This window comes from Sminthopsis crassicaudata, chromosome 1 (assembly GCF_048593235.1).
Source record: "Sminthopsis crassicaudata isolate SCR6 chromosome 1, ASM4859323v1, whole genome shotgun sequence".
Lineage (NCBI taxonomy): Eukaryota > Metazoa > Chordata > Mammalia > Dasyuromorphia > Dasyuridae > Sminthopsis > Sminthopsis crassicaudata.
The window spans coordinates 75,895,417-75,918,659 of NC_133617.1; the positions used below are offsets into that span (position 1 = coordinate 75,895,417).

The following is a 23,243-nucleotide window of genomic DNA, read 5'->3' on the forward strand; positions in this document are numbered from 1 at the left end:
ACTGCAGGTAATCAGATAACTATGGGCAAGATAATTAGGAGGAGGAGGAGGAGGAGAAGGAGGAGATCGAGAACACCACTGGGGAATAGGAGACTTCCTAAAGGAATAAATAAAAATAAATTATTCCTAAAATTGTGGTTCATTAACTAAGCTTGTAGATATTAGTGGACAAGCTATGAACATTATTGTAATGGCAGATAACGATGTTGCAGATAGCAGTGCACAATTATTATGCAATACTGGACAAGCTTGGCTCCAAAGAACTGTCATGGAAGAGACTTTAGAGAAGTGGAAGTATATTGCGTATAAAATCAAAACTTTTTTCCATGTGTTGGTTGGTTTTGCTGAACTCTGGTATTTTTTCCTATTTTTTAAAAAATCTTTTGTTATAAGGAATGTCTCTCTAGGACAGAAGGAGGAAAAACATCAAATGTAGGTGATATTAAAATGAACATATATCAATAAAATGATGAAAACAAAAATAATAAAATTAGTATCAGGAATGCAAAAGCTCAGAATGAGCAAGTGATGGTAAGGGAAACTTAAGGATGAATTATAAAATGAAGGAATTTTCAAATAGCTATGTTGGAAAGGAGAGGTAGTTCAAAAAAGGAATAAGAACGCAGTTTTTCAAGAATATCATAGTGATACCTGAGACAAAGGCAGAGCTAGCCAATGTACATATTCTGTTCTTTCTAGCAAAGAAAGGATTCTTTTGACTCAAAAGAAAAGAAAAATATGGAGATTAGGAAATTAATACCAAAGAACAGTAAGGAGAGCTAGCAAAAGAACCCACAGAATCCCTTGGTATCTTTAAGTTACTGGATCCAAATGAACTAAATACAAGAGTACTTTGAAAGAATTGCCAAGAGTGATTGCTGTTGTCAGTGATCTCTGAAAGGTCAGGCAGAATGGAAAAGGTACCTCCAAGATTAGTGAATTGTCCTGATTTTCAAGAAAAAGAGAGATAATGGAATCTGCAAATTATGGAACAGTGAGCTTTATTTGAATTCCCAGTCAGAATTTGAGGGTGTATTATTAAAGGGATGAATTTCTGAAAAAGAAGCAGGGATCAAAAAGAGGCAGCATCAGAACATTTCATTCCAGGCAAAGGTCATTTTTCTTTTTTGGCAGCGTTACTCAGACATCAGGAGGATGGATATAGATAGAGTTTACTTAGATTTTAATAAGCATTTATTAAGTACCTACGATGTGCCAGAGGATTTAAAAATATGATCTCATTTGATTTTTACACCATTATTTCCATTTTTACAGTTGAGCAAACAGAAGCAAACAGAAGACTTTCTCAGGGTTACACAACTATTAAGGGTTGGAGGGCAGCTTTGATCCCAGCTCTCCCTGACTCCAGACTCAGAATTTATCTCTGCTGACCTTGCTGCCTCATTAAGAGGCCTGGAAGCTGCAGCTGGGTTAACACTATATATTTTTTCAGGTCTGAGTTGGACTAGATCCCTTAATTATGTGAGACACAGGTAATATCTACACACATATTTAAATTCATACACACAGGTAAGGTCTCCTCACATAGTAGAAAAGACATTGTTATACACAGAGATAAGACTGTACAGGTGGGTAACACCCACCCCTCCAGGCAAGGCCCCACCTTCAGGTAAACCACACAAACACACACATACAGGTAGACTACACATGTACACACACTGGCCCAACCCCACAGCCTTGGGCAAGTAATAATCGCGAACTCATTACATAAATGAGACCACATACACCTGGATCAGACCATATACTTACAGGTCAGACCAAGTACATATAGGTCAGACCATATACATTTAGGTCAGACCATAAATACCTAAGTCAGATCATACACACCTAGGTCAGACCATATACATACAAGGCAGACCATATATACTTATATGAGATCATATACATAAAGGTCAGACTATATACACTTAGGGCAGACCAAGTACATTTAGGTGAGACCATGTACACTTAGGTCAGACCATGTACACTTAGGTCAGACGAGGTACACTTAGGTGAGACCATGTACACTTAGGTCAGACCAGGTACACTTAGGTCAGACGAGGTACACTTAGGTGAGACCATGTACACTTAGGTCAGACCAAGTACATTTAGGTGAGACCATGTACACTTAGGTCAGACCATGTACACTTAGGTCAGACCATGTACACTTGGGTGAGACTATGTACACTTAGGTCAGACCAGGTACATTTGGGTGAGACCATGTACACTTAGGTCAGACCAGGTACACTTAGGTCAGACGAGGTATACTTAGGTGAGACCATGTACACTTAAGTCAGACCATGTACACTTAGGTCAGATCAAGTACACTTAGGTCAGACCATGTACACTTAGGTCAGACCATGTACACTTAGGTCAGACCATGTACACTTAGGTCAGACCAGGTACACTTAGGTCAGACGAGGTACACTTAGGTGAGACCATGTACACTTAAGTCAGACCAGGTACACTTAGGTCAGACGAGGTACACTTGGGTGAGACTATGTACACTTAGGTCAGACCAGGTACACTTAGGTCAGACCATGTACACTTAGGTCAGACCAAGTACACTTAGGTCAGACCATGTACACTTAGGTCAGACCATGTACACTTAGGTCAGACCATGTACACTTGGGTGAGACTATGTACACTTAGGTCATACCAGATACATTTGGGTGAGACCAGGTACACTTAGGTCAGACCAGGTACACTTAGGTCAGACGAGGTATACTTAGGTGAGACCATGTACACTTAAGTCAGACCATGTACACTTAGGTCAGACCAAGTACACTTAGGTCAGACCATGTACACTTAGGTCAGACCATGTACACTTAGGTCAGACCATGTACACTTAGGTCAGACCAGGTACACTTAGGTCAGACGAGGTACACTTGGGTGAGACTATGTACACTTAGGTCAGACCAGGTACACTTAGGTCAGACGAGGTACATTTAGGTCAGACCATGTACACTTAGGTCAGACGAGGTACACTTAGGTGAGACCATGTACACTTAAGTCAGACCAGGTACACTTAGGTCAGACCATGTACACTTAGGTCAGACCAAGTACACTTAGGTCAGACCATGTACACTTAGGTCAGACCATGTACACTTAGGTCAGACCATGTACACTTGGGTGAGACTATGTACACTTAGGTCATACCAGATACATTTGGGTGAGACCAGGTACACTTAGGTCAGACCAGGTACACTTGGGTGAGACTATGTACACTTAGGTCAGACCAGGTACACTTAGGTCAGACCAGATACACTTACGTCAGATCGTGTACACTTATATAAGACTCCACACTCATGTGAGAATACCTGCCCCTCTCCACACACCCCACAGAGAGACACCCACAAACTCATCCTCCCACATGGATGAGACATGCTCTCCCATACTCTTCCATGTAACATTTCTTCTCCTTCAGTTCTGTTCTCTCCCTTGCTTCCTAGACCTGCACTAAAGAGGATGCTAGAGGATTTGGGCCTGAAGGACCCCCATAATTTCCTGTTCAAGGAAATGGTAACCTGGGCAGAAGGGAAAGATTTAACCAGCAAGGCGGCCCTTCGAGGGCGATGTGGACAGAAGCTGGAACTTATGATTAAGAACCTTAGGGTTAGTCACCCGGAGGGAAAGAGGGAAGGAGCAGAGGTGCTGGGGGAGGAAGAAAATGGTGGGAGTTGGGTGATTTTTAAAAATTTTGATATTTTATTTTTTCTAATTACATTTAAAAACAATTTTTAATCTTTAAGCTTTTTTTCAAACAATTCTGAGTTCCAAATTCTCTCCCATTCTCCCTTCCCTCCCCCATCATTGAAAAGGCAAGTAATAAAAGTTAAAGGTGAATAACACATGTGAAAAAAGGACAAAAAATCCTCAAAAATTAAATAAAGTAAAATAAAGTAAATAAAAAAAAACTATGCTTCCTTTTACATTCAGATTCCATTAGTTCTTTCTCTGAAGGTATTTAGCATTTTTTACCATCAGAACTGAAGAACTGTCTTGGGTCTTTGTATTACTGGGAATAGCTAAATCATTAACAGCAGATCATTATACAGTAGTGCTGTTACTGTGTACAATGTTCTCTTGGTTCTGTTCACTTCATTTTGCATCAGTTCCTGTCTTTCCAGGTTTTTTGGAAAACTACTCTTTTTAAAATAAATAATACAAAAGTATTCCATCACAATCATATACCACATGTGATGAAGTGAGCCATCTATACCCAGAGAGGACTGAGTGTGGATCACAACATAGTATTTTCAACTGTTTTGTTGTTGTTTGCTTGCAATTTTTTTTCTTTCTCATTTTTTTCCTTTGTGATCTGATTTTTCTTGTGCAGCATGATAACTGTATAAATATGTAGAGAAGAATTGCACATTAACATATATTGGATTACTTGCCATCTAGGGAAGAGGGTGGAAGAAGGGAGGGAGAAAAATTTGGAACATAAGATTTGAATGTTGAAAGCTATCTATGCATGTGTTTTGAAAATAAAAAGCTTTATATATGGGCATATATGTGAAATCATACAATTTGTTCAGTCATTTTTCAATTGATGGCTATGAAGGATACTTTTTGGAGAGGGGTAGGGAAGATCTGTGAGTAGTTTCAGTCCTTCTGACCTGTCATCCTCTCTTTAGAATTACCTGCGAAAGAGCTTCCTAGCGGCTTCTTGGCAAAAAGAGGTAAGGGAGAAGAAGCATGTGTGTATCACCCTCTCCTCAACCTTCTGCCCTTCCTTCCAAGAGACACGCTGCACTCTGGTTCACTTCCTCATCTCCCTTCCTCTTTCTCCATCACCTTTGTTCCTAGTTCTCTGTAATGTCTTTACTTTCTTGCTTTAGGTCCTAATTCTCCATCTTCTTGTCCCTTTCCCTCCAACCCATTCCTCTCCCTTCATGTAACCACCATCTTGTGCCCCAACTCCATAATTCCCTAATTTTCTCTCCCTGCACCCCAATATTCCTATCTCTCTATCTTTGTGCACCAATTCCTCAGATTCCTTCTCCATTGCTTCTAGTCCATTCCCTGGACCCTAATTGCCAGAATTATTCTCTTCACATCTTCATGTTCATCATCTCACATCCCTGTTCCTAGGCTTTACATCCTTGATCTGGCTGTCCCTGTATCCCCTTTCCTTTATTCCTCCAACTCTACATTCCCCAGTGTCTACATTATTTCTTGCCTCTAAATCCCCAAGGCTCCATCCTCCTGCCCCATTGTTCCAGTTACCCTCTCCCCTGCTTCCACACCTCCAAACCTCCAACTTTCCATCTCTGTGACCTGGTACCCCTAGTCTCTTAATTCCTAGACCAAAACCCGATACACTATTCTCTTCCGCCATTCCCCAAACTTACCTTCCTTATCCTAGTATCTCTACCTCTTCCATTACTCTCTGCTACTATATCCTCAATCTCCCACTCCTGCTCCCCATACTCCTAATGGCAACTCTTCTTGTCTCAGGGCCCCTAATAACCCAGGGTTCTTACTCCTTACCCCTAGTGGTACCTAATGGTACTTTCCCCTAGTTCCACATCTCCCCTCCTCTCTTTCCCATCCATTGCCTATATATTCCCCCTCCCAATACTCTGTAGTCTTAACATTGTAACTCCAATGTCACCACCTTTTATCTCTGGTTACCTGATACTAAGGTTCATCCCCTCACCTTCTTTCCTTTTCACTTCCAAATCCCTGCTCCAAAGCCCCCAGTGTTCCCATCCTTTTGCTTCTTTGTTCCAGTTACCCCCTCTCCTGCTTCTCTTCCTCCAAACCTCCATCTCCTTGACCTTGTACCTTTAATCTATGATTTCCAGGTCTTATATCCCGAATCCCCCATTCATTTATCCTCAGTATGCTGTACCTTTTCTCTTATTTCCCCAATTCCTCTTTTCCCTTCCCATTTCTCAACTGTCCCCAGTCCCTCAGTACCTCTACTATGTCTCCTGATTCCCATTCCATTCATATTCCTGCCCTTGTACCATTGAGGTCCCTAATCCTTGTTCCTAGGTTGCCCTATGAAATTTTTCTCATTTTTCCATACCCCCAGTCTCCCATACTCCTGAACCTTTATGCGTTCTACCTTCTCCTGCTCTATATTCCTTCCTGCTTGTCTTTGTGTCCTTAATCCTTATATTCTTATTCTCCATTCTCCTGTTCCTATACTACCACTTGACCATGTTCCTTGCCCCCGTTACACCCCTATGGACTACTCTAACCTGGTAGCTCCCCTTAGATCTACCCTTAATGCCCGTCTGTCGACGGCATGGCTAGGCCACAGTTACCCATCTTCGGGCACCAACCTGGATCCTACAGAGACAGACCACCGGGAAGTAGGGGTGAAGCTAAAGAGAACTTTATTCTGAGATAGCACATATTTATACCCCATTGATGATATGGGGGAAGGGGGAGGTCCTCTAGGAACCTGGCATAATGGGATTGGCCCGAGAAGGAGGAGGGAGGCGTGCTAGGCTTTGAGAGCACTAAGGAGGGAGGCGTGGTACCTGGAGTCAGACACCGCCTCTTGGGGCTATGCCCCTCCTCCACGTAGGACTCGCCTGGGCCTCAGAGCCTCTCATCCCTCAGGTCTCCCACATGCCTTGAACTGCATTCCTTGCTCCTAGAGGCTTTTTAACCCTTACAGCCCCCAACTCCCGATTTCCTTGTTCCCATACCCCGATCTTCCTTATTCCTACCCTGAATGCCTTCAGTCCCCAACTCCCCGTTCCTATTCTGAAACCTCCCCTGCCCCTCTGCCCCCAACATGCCGTGCCCTGCTCCTCCATCCAACTTCCACTGACCTTAATCATTTGCTCCACAACCCAACCCCCCTGCCTCCTTGCCCTTGTGTCCCACATGATACCATTTCCTTTTCCTATGCATTTAATGTGGAACTTAACAACAGTCCTCTTCCCCAGCGTGTCTCTCCAAGTCTCTGTCCCTTGTGTACCAAGCTCTTTCCTCATCTCCCCATTCCTCATTCCTCTGCCTGACTCCATTATTCCCAATCCCCTTGGAACCGTGCCATCGTACCCCAAATCTCACTGTCCCTTGTCCCCTGGCCACAACACCTGCTTTCTTTGTCCCTGAGCGCCCAATGCTATTTCCCCTGCCTCCATCTCCCTAATTTTTCCTGTCATCTCTGCCTTAGCCTCTATGTTCCTCTCCTCAGTCAGTCCCTAAGTTCCTCCTGTCCCCATCTCCCTGCCCCTGTGTCTCCACTTGTCTCCATTCCTGCAGAGTTTTTACTGCCTACACCCTCTGCGTCCCTATTATCAATGAGAAATGATCATTCATTTAGACATGTCATCAACCGCCTCCCTAAGCATCGCCCTCGGTCCCCAGTGCTCCAGTTCTGGCCTCCCAAGCCCTCTTCCCCACCCCTGGATTCATAACAGGCCATTTCCCTGCGTCCATCCCAGTTCACAATTCTTCGCGGAGCTCCCTCCCCTCCTTCCTCTAGATTCCTTCTGGCCAGCCCCCTCCCCTACAAGGGACGGTGTCGGGACCCCCTGGCCGCTCTGTGCCTGCAGGGCTGGCTGCCATTTCTGGATGGCACATTCACCTTTGCCCACGAATCTACTCGGTCCCCATTTCCCTGCTTCGGTGCTCCTCCATTCTCCATTCCCCACTTGTCCCCGGGCCACCAGTTTGGAAGAACTTGTGTTTCTCCAGGATCGCTGTCTGTTCTTCAATCTCCTTCCACTTTCCCAGTTCCCTCCTCCTCTCTGTCCCAGTCCCTGCAATCCCCTGCCCCGTTACCCTTTGCCCACGTGCCAGGCCCCGTTACCCCGACTCCATCCTCCCAGCGTCCCCCGGCCCTGCCTCTGGAGCCCCCCTTTCGCCTTCTATCCCCAAGTTGGCACTTCCATTTCTCATTCTCTGTTCCCGATCCTCCGGTCCTGCTGCCCCCCTGTCCCGGGGCTCTCCCTCCTCCCCCCCCTTGTCTCGTCTCTGCGCTCCCCTCCACTGCTGCACTTGCCGTGTCTCCCACAGATTCCTAGCCGTGCCCGGAAGTCTCCAAGTGAGGAAAGCCTCTCTGAGCTCATGTCTACAATGATGCCCTCGGGAAGGCATAAGTCCTTTTACCCAGTGAGAGCCTCCAAGCCTTCCCTCAAGCATTCCCCGAGGCCTTCCGAAGAGCTGTCCGCCAGGCCTTCCTTAGAGTTTGCCACCAAGATTTCCTTGGAGGTTTCCCCCAAGATTTCCCCTAAGATTTCCCCCGAGCTCTCCCCCAGGCTCTCCCCCAGGCTTTCCCCCAGACTCTCCCCCAGGCTCTCCCCCAGGCTCTCCCCCAGGCTTTCCCTGGAGACTTCCCCCCAGATTTCCCCCAAGGCTCCCTCCAAGCTTTCTCCCATGGCTCCCCAAAAGCTTTCTCCCAGGGTCTCCCACAGGCCCTCCCCCAGGGTCTTCCCCCGGCTCTACTCCAGGCTCTCCCCCAAGCCTTCCCCCCAACCTTCCCCCCAACCTTCCTCCCGTCCTTCCCCCGAACCTTCCCCCAAGCCTTTGGAGGAGGTTTCCCCCGAGTCTTTCCCCGAGGTTTCCGAGCTTTCTCCCAAGTCTTCCCTCCAGGCTTCTCTCAAGTCCTTGCTGCAGGCTCCTCTCAAGCCTTCCCTGAAGTACTCCGCCAGGCCCTCCGCCAGGCTTTTGGGTTTTCGCACCCCTTTCTCCCCTTTCTTCTCTCCTCATTTTCTGCGCAGTCCCAGCGAGGCTTTCCTCAGCTCTGGAATCCCAACGCCCCCCGACTCTAGGGCTATCTCCCCGGCTTCCTTTAGATTCATTTCTGTCAGCCAGCCCCCTCCCCTGCAAAGGGCCATCTCCGAGCCCCAGTGGTCGCGGGCCGTGGCCGAGACCGAGGCCTTAGAAAGGAAATTGTTCGCCCGCCACTCGGCTCCTGCCTCGCTCCTGCCGGGCTGGCTGCCGTTCTCGGAATACAAATACCCCATCTTGGAGACCGCCATCTCCAGGGTTCCGCTCCCCGAGGAGGAGTTTGAGTTCGAAATCACCCCGATCCACGCTCTCAGCTTCCTGCGTGAGCAGCGGCTCCAAGCGCAGAAGGAAAGGCTGAAGACGCCGTCAGCCTTGCGCCAAGTCCGGCCCAACACCATTGTCATGCAGCCTCGGGACGCGCTGCTCCCCAGCTACGGGTGAGCGGGCCCCCGCCGCGGAGCGCACTCCGGGAAGCTGCGAGCCGGCGGGGAGGGCTCTGAGCACTCGTCCTCCCCTCCGGTGACGGGGACCTCCCCTTCTGAAGCGGCGGGCCCTTGCGCTCGGGGAAGGTTAGCACCTACTGGGTGCCATCTGTGGGCTAAATGTTTGACAGGTAACTCCTCTCATTGATCCTCGCCACAAGCCTGGGAGGTGGGTGCTGGTATCGTCTCCGTTTGCCAACTGAGGAAACCGACAGCTTACATGGGCTGCCCAGCTAAGGAGGGCTTGGTTCCCGATTCCTGGCCCCATCCGCACCATCTAGGTGCAGGGAGCCAAGGAATCGGATCAGGAAGCTTTTCTTGACTTCCGTCTGGGATTTTATTTCCTTTAATTTCCACCCATTGCTATTAGTTCTACTCTCTGGGGTCAAGAATAAAGCACTTTCCACCCAAACACCTTTCAACTACCGGCCAGGTGTTCTCTGAGGTAAAAGAAGCCGTTTCTCCTCCATCCAGGGACGGTCTTGAGTCCCCCCGGAGGATGTTTATACTAGGTTAATGGATCAAGTGACCTCCTCAGACTTGAGTCAACCAGTTAGAATTCGCCATTTATTATGCTCCAGAGACTGTGCTAAGCGTTTCAGATATAAATAATTGCTAATGATCATAGCACTTATTATAGCCCTGCAAGGTTTATAAAGCACTTTTACAAATATTATCTCATTTTAATCCAAACAACTCTGCAAGATAGGTGCTTTTAGTACCCCCTCTCCTTTTTAACAATTGAGAATACTGAAGCAGACAGAGGTTAAGTGTCTTGCCCATCCAGAGTCATACAGCTAGTAAGTATTTGAAGATGGATTTGAACTCAGGTCTCTCTGACTCCAGATCTAGAGCCATTGCAATACTTGGCTGCCTAAAGAAAAAGTAGTCCCTGCCTTCAAGAAACTTGAATTCTAATTGAAGGACAAACATGTAAATGACTAGATAAATACAGGTTATATAAAGAATGGATGGAAGGGAATCTGCGAAGGGAAGGTACCAACAGCTAGAGGGGATGCGGAAAGTGAGATCTGAGCTGAGTATTAAAAGAAGCTAGAGAAACTATGGGGCAGAGCCTTAAGGCACAGGATGTGGTCAATATGAAGCTATAGAGGAACAAAAGATGGAGAAAGAAGAAAGAGAAAGAGAGAAAGCAGTCCAATGCAGATGGATTGTCGAGTGTAGGAAGGTGAGTAAACTGTAACTTCAGAGACAAGAATGAGCTCCACCATGTTGACCATTATGCTCTCCATCACTGTACTTTCTGCCTTTTTTGGTCTGTTTGAGAGCAGCAGTTATATCTCTGAGGGCTTCTTTGTCTGCTCCATAATAGTGAACAATAGCCATGGGAACAGATGTTTTGCTTCCTTTGGATTAATTTTGATTTCTCCCTCTCACAAAATTCAAGTCGTGAGATCCTTTGAGTACTTGGAGGATTTATTTCCTTGATTACTAAGTTTCCTTCAGAGCACTTCTCCAGGAATCCTGCTACCTCTTTCCAAACCTTGGGGATCCCCAATTGCCTTCCTGATCCAGAGTGAGTGAATCACAAACCATAACCCAATAGACATCAATTGTGAGATCATGAGTGAGGTACTAAGAAGGAATATACACACTCAAAGAATCCCAAGCTAGTTGATTGTTCACAGACATGCAATCCTGCAGGTCCTCAGACCTCCAGTGACAAGCACAGGCCCAATTTAGGACATCTGGTAAAATATATACCCTGATCTAGGTTTCCGATCTCTGGGTCTCTGTGTATCAGATTGTTGTTGCTGGGCAGATTCACAGAGACCAAGGGGGAGAGGAACCTTAGAGGCAGTGATTGGACAGTCTGAACTTTGACACTTTGACTTTATTGATCACAAAGGTATTGTGATTAGAAAAGTTTGCTAATCTCCAACACGTGGATTAGATCTTTTCCTTGCCTAAATGTAGCTGACTGAACTAGCATTGAGAACATAGAAATTTCCCAAATACAAAGTCCCTTCTGTGAGCTAGAATCTCACAGTAAGCCAATCTTCACAGAATTTCATTCACCTAAGGAAAGAACACATACAAAATAAAGGGGCAGCATGTATTTAGGGACATATGACAGTGAGGTGGAGACAGAGCAGCCTGTTCTGTTCCTTCAATCCAGTGATTCACAGCAATCTTTACTTCCAGGAAAGATAACAAGTGGTGGTCTAAAATCTTTTGTATGAGAATTAAATTCTAGCTCCTCAGGCAGTCAGGAATCTCACACAAAATACAAGCCCCTCATTGCTTATGGCAGAAGATTTCCTCAGGCCTTCACATGTTGGGTGAAAATCAGGCTATGAAGAGTGCCCATTCCCTATATAACCTGCCAGGAGGACTTGACTTTTCGTTGATCAGTCTTTCCTCTGTACAATATCATCCCTTTAACATCTATATTCTGAGCAGAAATAAATCCTAATTAGTTTCTCTGAGGAGAGAATTCCCTCTTCTTCCCATGACACTGAGAGTCCTGGATGTGAAGTCATTGAGCCTGGACTGGAATCCTGGTCCTACCGTTGTTTGATCATGGGTAAAACACTTCCTCTCTCTGAGCTTCAGTCTTTTCAAGAAGAAAACCAGGGGATCGGACTAGATGGTTTTCAAAAGTGAATTTTTATGGATAGCTTTTGTCGGCCTCCCCCACTCCCAGTCACACCTTGTAACAGAAATTTTTTAAAAATTGAGAAAGAAAAAATTTTTTTAAATTAACATAGCAAAACACTGAAAAAAAATTGACGATCTGGAAGGCGGGGGGAGTTTACAACAAGTTCTGTATCCACGTGCTCTCTATATTGAGTATCTTCACCTCCTCTTTATGGCGGCTCTTTGCGATTCGGCCATGCTCATTTTTATCGTTTCTGTGGAGGTCCTTTCCTTCTGCTTTATACTAAGTGAATTCTAGGCCTTCCCCAGTGTAAAATCCCAGAGAGCCTGATATTCAGCAAGATCAGAGGTGACAGTCCTCACCTTTCCTTCCCTCTGGGCAACTGAGGGGCCAGGGACCAGAAAACAAGGAACGTTTAAAAGGGGCTGGAGACTAGAGGGGACAAGAGTCTGGGAGGCGGTTCGGGGTCTGCAGGAAGGGGCTGGGGCTGCGGGGGAGGACAGCAGCGGGGTCCGGCTGGCGCTGGGGAAGCCTCTCAGAGAGAAGGTGCTCTGGGAGGGGCCGGGGCCGGGCCAGACTCACGCGTGCTCCATTTCTCCCAGTACCACTAAAGGCAGAAAGATCCTCCGACTGCAGGAGCGTGGAGACCCCCAGACAGTAACTCCGCTGGGTGAGTAGGGGCTGCGGCGGGCTGGGACGCGGCTCCCTTACCCGGCCTTTCTCTCCCACCCCAGTAACCTCCCCTTCAAGCTTCCCCCCTGCCACCTCCTCCAACCTGTCTCCAGACACCGGCCCTCCTTCCTTTACCGCACAATTGCTGGGTCTCCTTCCCAGACCTCCGGATCCTTTTCATCTTCATCAGTGTTCTTCCTTATGTGATTTCTTCCCTAGCTGAGGCGAGAAATTTCCAGAAGCTTCGCCGTCGCACGGGTAACATTTCTCGTTCCCTGAAGCTCCCTCTGCCTCGAGTGGAACCGATTCCCTTCCCCCCGTCCTGGCCGCCTGCATCCCGCCCGCTCCCTCCCTTGATCCTGGAGGATTCCTTGCAGCGCTACTTCCTACCCAAACTTGCCCGACCGGAGAATTATCGATGAGCCCCATCCGGGCTTCCGACTGCCCCTCCCCTCCCTTCCCCCAACCCGGACTCGGACGGGTCCCTGCCCAGGCCCAGCTCACTCTGGCCGGCCCCGGCCCCTCCGAGGGCCCGACCGCGGATAGATCTGGCGACAACCAGGCCGCGGCAGTACCCCCTCGGGTCCAAGGCCCCCCTTAGGGATGGGCAAACGGACTGCCGATGAATAAAGGGAATGTTGCACCAAGGCGGACGCTGGCCCTGACTTCTCGGCCGGGACTAGCTCCTGTGGGGAGCGGGAGGAGCTGGGGCCCAGGGCCGATGGCCGTCCCGACCCATGCCCGCTCACAGGCCCCGAGTCCCCCCCGGATGGACCGAGGTGTCAGACGCGGTCGTGGTCAGGCCCGGGACGGGCCCTTACAAGAAAACCGAGCGCCCGCTTATCACCCGGGGAGGAAGTCACTTGTCCCAGGAGCGGAGGCGGTGCGGGCCCAGGCTCTCCGACCCGCCTGCAGCGCCTTTTCTAACGGCCCACACTGTAAACCACGGAAACACCGAGCCTCAGGCCGGCTGCGGAGGGCAGCGCTGCCTGGACCGCAGGCCGGGCGAGAATTCCCCCCGCGCCCCTCCCGCTTCAGTGATGGGGAGCCCATCCCCCCGTGTCTCACTCTACCTGGATCCGTTAGCGTTAGGGAGACTCCCCTTCCTCGTGTTATCTTTCTCTTGTATAGATACATAAGTGTTCCCATATATTACATACACGTTTCTCTAACTTACATTTTTTCATGCTCCTAATTCCGTGTTCCGGGACAGAGGAAGCCCAATCTCTCTTCTGATGTGGCGGTTCTTCAGATACTCCAGAGCCGGTCCAACTCTCTGAGATCATTGTACCCAGTTAATTCAAATGAGCTTTACAATTCTGCAAAGTATGATCAGAGACATTTTTGCCTTGGACTCCAATCGGATCTACCCATGAGGGCCAAATACTCCAGCAGAAGAATCTCTTGTTTACCCCGCTCGGGATAACTATTTGGCTCTAGATCATTCTCGCAGGACGCGGCTACATCTCCCCTGCAGGGTTCCAGCTAGAACCCCCCAATCTGTTGTTCCTTCTCCCCATGCACCGTAAAGCTACAGAAAGAACAGAAGTCCAAACGTTTCTCCCGCCACCACCTGAGGGATACACTCTCCCCTGTGACATCTCAGCTCTTAGAGCAGGAGGGGAGCCTTTTTTCTTCCCAGGGCCATTTGGATAGTTATAACATCATCCTCCGGCCATAGAAATTATCAACTTATAGAAATCAAGCAGTGGGAGATTGTTGTACACAGCTTTCAGCTCGTTGCCTTAGCAAATGTTTTCACAGGCCTTGGGCGGGGGGGGGGGGGGGGGGGGGGGGGGAGGGGGGGCGGGGGGAAACGCAGCTTGGGGGGGGCTTCTCTTCCACAAAAACATGTCTTTGCCTTTTTATTTGAGCACTTTAGGTAGGAAAAAGCCAGACCAAATAAATAGACTTTGAGTGATAACCCCAGTCCTAGCTAAGCAGCTAATAACAGGAGGGAAAGTCTCTTCATTATGGCCTTGTCTAGCAGACTACAATTACTTACAGAATGAGAATGCCTCAAATTGGGGAACAAGATACTTCTATTACCCATCACTATAGTTTTCTTTTTTTTTCTAAGTTCTTCATTACCTGCACCCTTTTTGCCTTTCCAGTCTTTTTTAATTTACAAAGCATATGCATGGGTAATTTTTCCAACACTGACCCTTGCAAAACCTTCTGTTCCAAATTCCCCCCCCCCTCCCCCGCAATGGCAGGTAGCCCAATACATGTTAAATCCAATATATATATATATTATCTTGCTGCACAAGAAAAATCAGATCAAGAAGGAAGGAAAAGAAAAACTGAGAAAACACAATGCAAGCAAGTAAAAACAGTGAGAATGCTATGTTGTGGTCCATACTCTGTTCCCACAGTTCTCTCTCTGATGTAGCTGGCTCTCTTCATCACTCAACAAGTGGAACTGGTTTGGATTAACTCATTGTTGAAGAGAGCCACGTCCATCAGAATTGATCCTCATATAGTCTTGATGTTGTCATGCATATTTATCTCCTGGTGGTCCTCATTTCACTTGTAAGTCTCTCCAGGCCTTTCTGGAATCATCCTGCTGGTCATTTCTTACAGAACAATCATATACTATAACTCATTTAGCCATTTCCCACCGGATGGGCATCCACTCAGTTTCCAGTTTCTGGCCACTACAAAGAGGCCTGCCACAAACATTTTTGCAACAGGTCCCTTTCCCTCCTTTAAGATCACTTTGGGATACAAGCCCAGCAGTAACACTGCTGGATCACAGGATATGAACAGTGTGATAACCCTTTGGGCATAGTTCCAAATTGCTCTCCAGAATGGTTGGATCATTTCACAACTCCAACAGCAATACAGTGAGTCCCAGTTTTCCCACATCCCCTCCAATATTTATCATTTTTTCTTGTCATCTTATCCAATTTGAGATGAGGTGTTACCTCAAGTTGTTTTAATTTGCATTTGTTTAATAGAGCATTTTTATATGACAATTTCTTCATCTGAAAATTGTTCATATCCTTTGACCATTTAACAATTGAGGAATGACTTTTATTCTTAAAAATTTGACACAGTACTGTATATATTTTGGAAGTGAGGCCTTTATTAGAAACACTGGCTGTAAAAATTTTTCCCAGCTTTGTGCTTCCCCTTTGTGTTGGTTTTGTTTGTGCAAAACCTTTTTAATTTTATGCACTCAAAATTGTCCATTTTGTATTTCATAATGTTCTCTAGTTCTTCTTTGGTCATAAATTTCTCCTTTTCCAAAGATCTGGTAGGTAAAATATCTCTTGCGCTCCCAATTTGAAAAGCACTATTTTCCAAATAGTTTACATATTTGATCCTGAGCATTTTTCTTAGGGTGTTCATTTATAGTTTATGTAATTTTTTTTCTAAAGTAAGATTATTTATTCTATTTCCTTTTCTGTTAATCTGGGCAATTTATATTGTAAATATTCATCCTTTTTACTTAGATTGTCAGTTTTATTGCCATATAATTGAGGAAAATAACTTCTAATTTCTTTAACTTCATCTTCATTGGTGGTACATTTGCTCATTTCATTTTGAGACTGGTAATTTGATTTTCTGCTTTCAAATGAAATTAACCAATTGATTTATTCCTAAAACCAGCTTCTAGTCTTATATATTAGTTCAGTATGAGTGTGTGTTTTGCTTTTAATTTTATTAATCCTTGATTTTCAGAATTTTCATTATGAGTGTTTTAAAATTTATCCTTTTTCTAGCTTTTTTGTTGTTGTTGCATGTCTAATTCACTAATCTACTCTTTCATTTAGAGATAAACATTTCCCTCTAAGTTTATTTAGTATGTTGTCTTGTCATTCTTTTCAACAGTATTATTGATTGTTTCTGTGATTTGTTCTTTGACTCACTCATTCTTTTGGATTAGATTACTTAGTTTTCAATAACTTTTTATCTATTTTCCATAGCCCTTTATTGATTATAATAGCTATTATAATCTGGAAAGGGTGCTTTTAATATTTGTTTTTATGCATTTGGTTAATATGTAGTCAATTTTTTGTGAAGGTGACATATACAGCTTAGAAAAAGATATGCTCCATTCTCTTTCCATTTGAATTTCTCCAGACATCTATCATAGCTAATTTTTAAAATATTTCATTCCTCTTAATTTCTTGACTTATTTTTATCATTAATTTAGCTTTGTGCGAAGGTCTGGTCTAGCTCTTCTTGTCAGGATAAGCAAATGTCCTTGCCCCACGTTGGGCGCCAATTATAGCGAGCTGTCGTCTCCAGAAGCTGCCGGATCACTCTCTGGGAAGAGATCTGCTGTGTCTTCTACTCAAATCTCTCCGACAGATTCTTCTTCCTGTAACGAACCGTTGTCTCCAGGCAGTTGCTGTTAACTCTTGTCCATAGAAGTGACTTCCCTTCCTGCAGAGAGCCCCGTCAAGCCTGATGCAATTCAGAGTCTTCTCCTTTGAATCCTGGCTCTGAATCTCCTCCAGCTCTTATCCTTCTCCAGGCCGATCTGCTCTCTGCGCCCAGTGCTGTGTCTTTTATCCTCCCAGAGAATGGGCGTGGGATAATGCAAGGGCTCCTGGGAAGAACCACCCCAGCCAATGAGCTTGCCCCCTCTATCAAGTCAACCTGAGTTCTCACCTTGTAATTGTCCAGAAAACCTGAGTTCTCACTTAGTAATCCTAACAGCTTTGAGAGGAAAAAATTTAGGTCCCTCACTAGTACAGGTTTACTGTCTCTTCCTATGATTCATTTAAATTTTTGAATTTGCTATTTGTGAATATTGCTAGCTTTGTCATTTGATGCAAAAATGTTTAATACTGATATTACTTCATTTCCCATGGTGCTTTTCAGCAAGATGTTCTCATCTCTTTTTGTTTTAGCTTTGTCTGAGAATCATGATTGTTGCTCTTGCCTTTTGCACTTCAGCTTATGCAAAATAGATTCCTCTCCAACCCTTTAACTGTGTGTATCTCTGTTTCAAGTCTTAAAAACAATATATTGCTGATTTCTGCTTTCTAATCCATTCTTCTGTTTATTGCCATTTGATGCATGAGTTCATCCTATTCACATTCACAGTTATGATGACTTCTGTTATGATGATCATCTTCTGTTAATCCTCCTCCTTCTCTATCTACTTGGTCTCTCTTTTAAAGTCTATACTGTTTCTAATGACTACTTTTTTTTTTTTTTTAATATACATTCCACTTCTTATCCCCCTTTTCTCCACTTCTTTGTTGGGTAAGATAGATTTCTGTAACCACTTGAGTGTGTATATATTTTTTATCTCTTTGAATCAACTTAAATTAATGTGAGATTCAAGCATTGCCCATCCTTTGTATTTTTCCCTCAATGATAAAAACTCTTGCATGCCTTTTTTAACATGAGATAATATTTCTCATTCTTTTCTCCATTTCTCCTCCTCGCAAGACATTCCTCTTTCTCACCCATCCATTATTTTTCACATCACCCAAAATAATTATCTCCTTTTATGTAGAATCTTTTTAATAATCCTAATAATGATAGTTCTTAGAAGTTACATCATTTTCCCATATAGATATGTAAACAATTTAACCTTATTGAGTCTCTTTTAAATTTATATAAATTTAATTCTTATTGGAAATGGACAAAAAAAGTAGAAAACCAATAGATAGATAGATATAGATAGATTTATATATCAATGATTTGGTATGATATATATATATATGTGTGTGTGTATATATAAACTCCAGAGGGAGGTAGGGAGTGGGTTAAGGAGATAGAGTCAACAAAAGGTCAAGATGAGACTTTTAATCAACCTAAGACATGTTAGGATGCTGGCAGCAGCAGCAGCATCTTTGGGATCTCTGAGCCTCAGAAGGATAAGGGGGAGACAACTGGTCAAAAAGAGACTTCCAGGACCCTGACAACATTGGATGCTGATCTGGCAGCATGCTTAGTTACAGTGCCAGGATGGTCACTCAAGGAACAAGGCCACAATTCCAGGAACCCTTTCCTGTGTAAAGAACAGAGTACAGACCAGAAGAGCAGTGACCACACCTTTATCTCTGTCACACCACGTTAAAAGGACTGAAAACTTTCAGACCTCCTGAACTTCCTGGGAAAAGGGCAGCACAGAAAAATCCAAAGCTTGGGACATTACCCGCTTCTCTTCCTCCCCTTTCTCTGACAAAGCAGAGCCCAACTCTAAAGTTAAAAGTCAAGAAATAAGCTGGAAAGTAACTAAACCAAACCAAACCAAATCAAAAAATAATCTTTGACTATAAAGTTACTATAGTAATAGGGAAAATCAAGACATACACTTAGAAGATAAAGTTGAAACAGCTACAAAAAAGTGTAAATTGGTCATAGGTCAAAAAATTCCTGAAAGAGCTCAAAAAAGAATTTTAAAAATAAGCAGAGGAAAAGTTGGGAAAGAAATTAAAATGATGCAAGAAAATCCTGGGGAAAAAAGAAGCAACACTTTGGATGGAAAATGCCATCCACATCCAGAGAGAAAACGATAGAAACTGAATGTGGATCAAAACATATTATTTTCACTTTTTTTTCTATCTCGTGGTTTGTTCCGATTTTTATCTCCCAACATGAGTCATATGAAAATATGGAAAAAATGGATGTACATGTATAATCCCAAAAGAAAATGCATTTTAAAAAGAGAAAAAAAGAAACAGCTTGGTAAAGAAAGTATAAAAATTATGGGAGAAAAACATCTTAAAAACAGAATAGGCATTACTTCCCTTGAAATTCTCGACCTTTTGTTCTTCCATATGAATTCTGTTGTTATTTTTTTCTAGGTCATTAAAATAGTTTCTTGGGATTCTGATTGGTATAGCACTAAATAAATAAATTAGTTTAGGGAGTATTGTCATCTTAATTATATTCCCTTGGCCTATCCAAGAGCACTTAATGTCTTTCCAATTATTTAAATCTGACTTTATTTTTGTGGCAAGTGTTTTGTAATTTTGCTCATATAATTCCTGACTCTCCTTTGGTAGATATATTCCCAAATATTTTATACTATCGTGTAACGAGCTGTTGTCTCTAGAAGCTGCTGGATCGCTCTCTGGGAAGAGATCTGCTGTGTCTTCTACTCAAATCTCTCCGACAGATTCTTCTTCCTGTAATGAACCGTTGTCTCCAGGCAGTTGCTGTTAACTCTTGTCCAAAGAAGTGACTTCCCTTCCTGCAGAGAGCCCCGTCAAGCCTGATGCAATTCAGAGTCTTCTTCTCTTCCTGGAGTGCTGTCCTCTTTATCCTCCCAGAGAATGGGCGTGGGATAATGCAAGGGCTTCTGGGAAGAACCACTTCAGCCAATGGGCTTGCTCCTTCTATCAAGTCAACCTGAGTTCTCACCTTGTAATTGTCCAGAAAACCTGAATTCTCACCTTGTCACTGTCCAGACAACCTCAGTTCTCACTTAGTAATCCTAACATCTCCCCCTTTCTTTTGATTTAGAACATAGGACAGTCATGACCTTGAAACATAAATCCATCAATATGGGAAGTATTACAGATAATTACATAAATTACATAAGCATATAGTAACATAGTAACATAACGCATGCTAGAAGTATATAACATAATCAAATAATCATAAATTGAAAATTTATAAATGTCCATAAGTCCATTGTCCATTATTCTCATCTTGTTTGAGGAAGTCCAATGATTCCTGCTGGTTTTTAAAGTTCTTTAACAGTCTTCTTATTATCCATGCTCTTTCAGTGTCAGATGTTTCTTAGATCTTCTCCTTTATTTTGAGGTCTTTCTCTTTTTCTGTCTCTCTCTGATGGACAAGGCGAATATGACTCGTTGGCACCCATCTGATTCCTTCTCCTGCTGAAGAAATACAAGCAAACCCTCTCCCCCAGGCAGTTAACCTATCTGGTCCCTTCCATTCACCACTTTCTGGATCTCTCCACATCACCTGGCGATTATCTAAGGACAGTGGAGATGCTCTCACTGGACACTGCCCTTCTGGTGGGTTATAAAACCTGTCTGCTGGAGCCAGTGCATCTTTGTCAAAAATTAGAAAATTAATGGTATAGAGAACTAAATTTAGAAGTTCCCTAGGGCTACCTGTGGCTCCCCCTTTCTTTTGTTTTTGGAGGAGTGTCTTAATATCTCTGTTTCTTCTCTCTACTATTGCCTGCCCTTGAGGATTAAAGGGTATGCCCGTGGTATGTAAAATCTTATACTGTGCACAAAAGTGTGTAAAATGTTTGGACGTATATGCAGGTCCATTGTCTGTTTTTATTGCTTGTGGCACACCCATAATTGCAAAAGCCTGTATAAGGAATTCAGTGACCACTCGGGCTGTCTCTTTTGCTGCTGGCATTGCAAATGTGAATCCTGAAAAGGTGTCTACCACGACATGAATAAAAGATAGACGACCAAAAGATTTATAATGGGTCACATCCATTTGCCAGATTTCATTGGGTCTCAAACCACGAGGATTCTTCCCTGGAGGGAGTGTAGGAGCGTGGAAAGGAAGACAAGCTGTACAGCTTTTTACTATGCTCCTAGCTTCCTCTCTTGTGATTCCAAATTGTAAACGTAAAGCTCGAGCAGCCTGATGATATTTAGAATGAGATTCTTGTGCTTCCTGAAATAAAGGACTACTGGCTAACATGGTTAGAAGGCTATCTGCCTTTGAATTTCCATCAAAAATGGGACCTGGAAGTCCACTATGTGAGTGGACATGCAAGATATAAATCTTGCCTGGATGTTTTCTCACTTGCTCTTGAAGTTCCTTAAAGAGCTGATAAATATTGGAGGCTGCAAATTTTATTTGGGCTGTGGCAATTCTTTGTACTACACCTACTGAATAGGCTGAATCAGTAATTATATTTACGTCTCCTGGGTAATAAGTAAGAGCTAGCATGATAGCAAATAATTCATTCTGTTGAGTGGATTGAAAAGGAGTCCTGATTACTCTCTTTATGGTTAAATCATGAGAGTATATGGCACAAATATTTTCTTTGGAGGCATCTGTAAAGATTGTTGGTCCTTTAAGAGGAACCTTAGAAACCTTTTCTTCAAAAATCCATCGCCAATTATGTAGTAGCCGGGTAATCTTTAATGGAGATCCATGTGCAAAATTTGGAGCGGTGGCCAATAAAATTTGCCATTCTGGGATGGTCTCACAGCATACATTAATTTGTGCGTTAGTATAGAATGTGTATATTTTTTCAGGACTTATTCCAGATAATTGTGTTACTCTCTTAATAGCCTTTAATAAAATCCTAGCCACAAGCACTGGGTAAGGTGTAAGGCTTTGTTCTGGTTGTGCTGGGAGGTTCACCCACTCAATCACTCTGTCTCCTTGATGAAGGACTGCTGTGGGTGCCTCTTTTGTAGCAAAAACTGATATTTCCAAGGGTTTTTGAGTGACTCTTTCAACCACATTGGATAAAGCCAGTTCAACTTCTCTCAAAGCCTTTTGTGCTTCTTTTGTAAGCTGGCGTGGTGAATTTAAAGCACTGTCTCCCCTTAAAATGTCATATAATGGTTGCAATTGACAGGTAGTCAAGCCTAACACTGGACGCATCCATTGGATATCTCCTATTAATTTTTGAAAGTCATTTAAGGTGTTCAACTTCTCTGTTCTTAAAGAAAGCTTTTGTACTGTGAGTGTCTTAGGATACACTTCATATCCTAAATATTGAAAAGGAGCATGTCTTTGAATTTTTTCTGTAGCTATATGCAGTTTGTAGTACTTTAATGTTTCCATGGTCCTTTGTAGACATGCCTCTAACATTTGTTCCTCAGGTGCACATCCCAAAATATCATCCATATAATGTAACAATATTACTTTTGGAAAGGCTTTTCTTACTGGAGCAAGAGCAGCTGCAACATACATTTGGCACATAGTAGGGCTGTTTTTCATTCCCTGTGGCAAAACTGTCCATTCATATCTTTTATAAGGCTCGGCCAAATTAACACTAGGCACTGAAAAAGCAAATCTTTTCATATCCTCCTTATCTAGAGGAATAGAATAGAACAATCCTTAATGTCTATAACCCATAGAGGCCATTCTCTTGGCAACTGAGTAGGAGATGGAAGTCCAGGCTGAAGAGTTCCCATAGTTTCCATCTGTTCATTTACTCTTCTTAGATCAGTTATCATTATCCATTTTCCAGATTTCTTTTTCACAACAAATACTGGGGAATTCCAAGGACTTAGAGAAGGCCGGAGGTGTCCTTGGTCAAGTTGTTCTTGCACTATGTCTAATAAGGCCTGAATTTTATCACTTCTTAAGGGCCACTGTTCTACCCACACTGGTGAATCAGTCTTCCACTGAATAGGAACTGGTGAAAATGCAGGTAGGCCTTCAACAGCAGCCCTGCCTAAAAAGCCGAAGTGCTTATTTGTAATCCTATCTGCTGTAAAATGTCTCTTCCCCACAGATTGATGGGGATTTTTTCAACCACAAAAGGAGTAAAAGCTCCTGTTTCTCCTTCAAATACCCATCTCAAAGGCCTAGCACTAACTTCTGCTGCTATTGATCCTCCCACCCCAGACATATAGGTGTCTGCTTTAATCTTTGGCCAGTGAACGGGCCAATTGGCACCTCTAATAACTGTACGATCTGCACCCGTGTCTACCAATCCTTCAAATGGTATTCCGTTTATATAAATAGTAAGCATAGGTCGGTCAGCTGTCACAGCTGCTGTCCAATATATTCCTGGATTTTGTTCATTGGAGTCAAAATCTAGGCGACTATCACTAGGTTGCTTATTAGGGGTCCGTAACAATAAGCCTGATGCTACTACTTCTCCT

At 44.0% G+C, this 23,243-nt stretch overlaps 1 protein-coding gene across 1 annotated transcript in view; it reads left to right on the forward strand.

Annotated features, from left to right (window-relative positions):
* WDR97 (WD repeat domain 97) overlaps positions 1-13,131 on the forward strand; it is a 54,775-nt gene extending 41,644 nt beyond the window's left edge. Inside the window, exons 22-26 of the mRNA XM_074275614.1 lie at positions 3,453-3,684; positions 4,641-4,685; positions 7,993-9,143; positions 12,414-12,481; positions 12,703-13,131. Coding sequence (XP_074131715.1) covers positions 3,453-3,684; positions 4,641-4,685; positions 7,993-9,143; positions 12,414-12,481; positions 12,703-12,905 — 1,699 coding nt within the window. The 3' untranslated portion in view covers positions 12,906-13,131. The remainder of the gene's footprint in view (positions 1-3,452; positions 3,685-4,640; positions 4,686-7,992; positions 9,144-12,413; positions 12,482-12,702) is intronic.
* Positions 13,132-23,243: the final 10,112 nt, after the last annotated feature.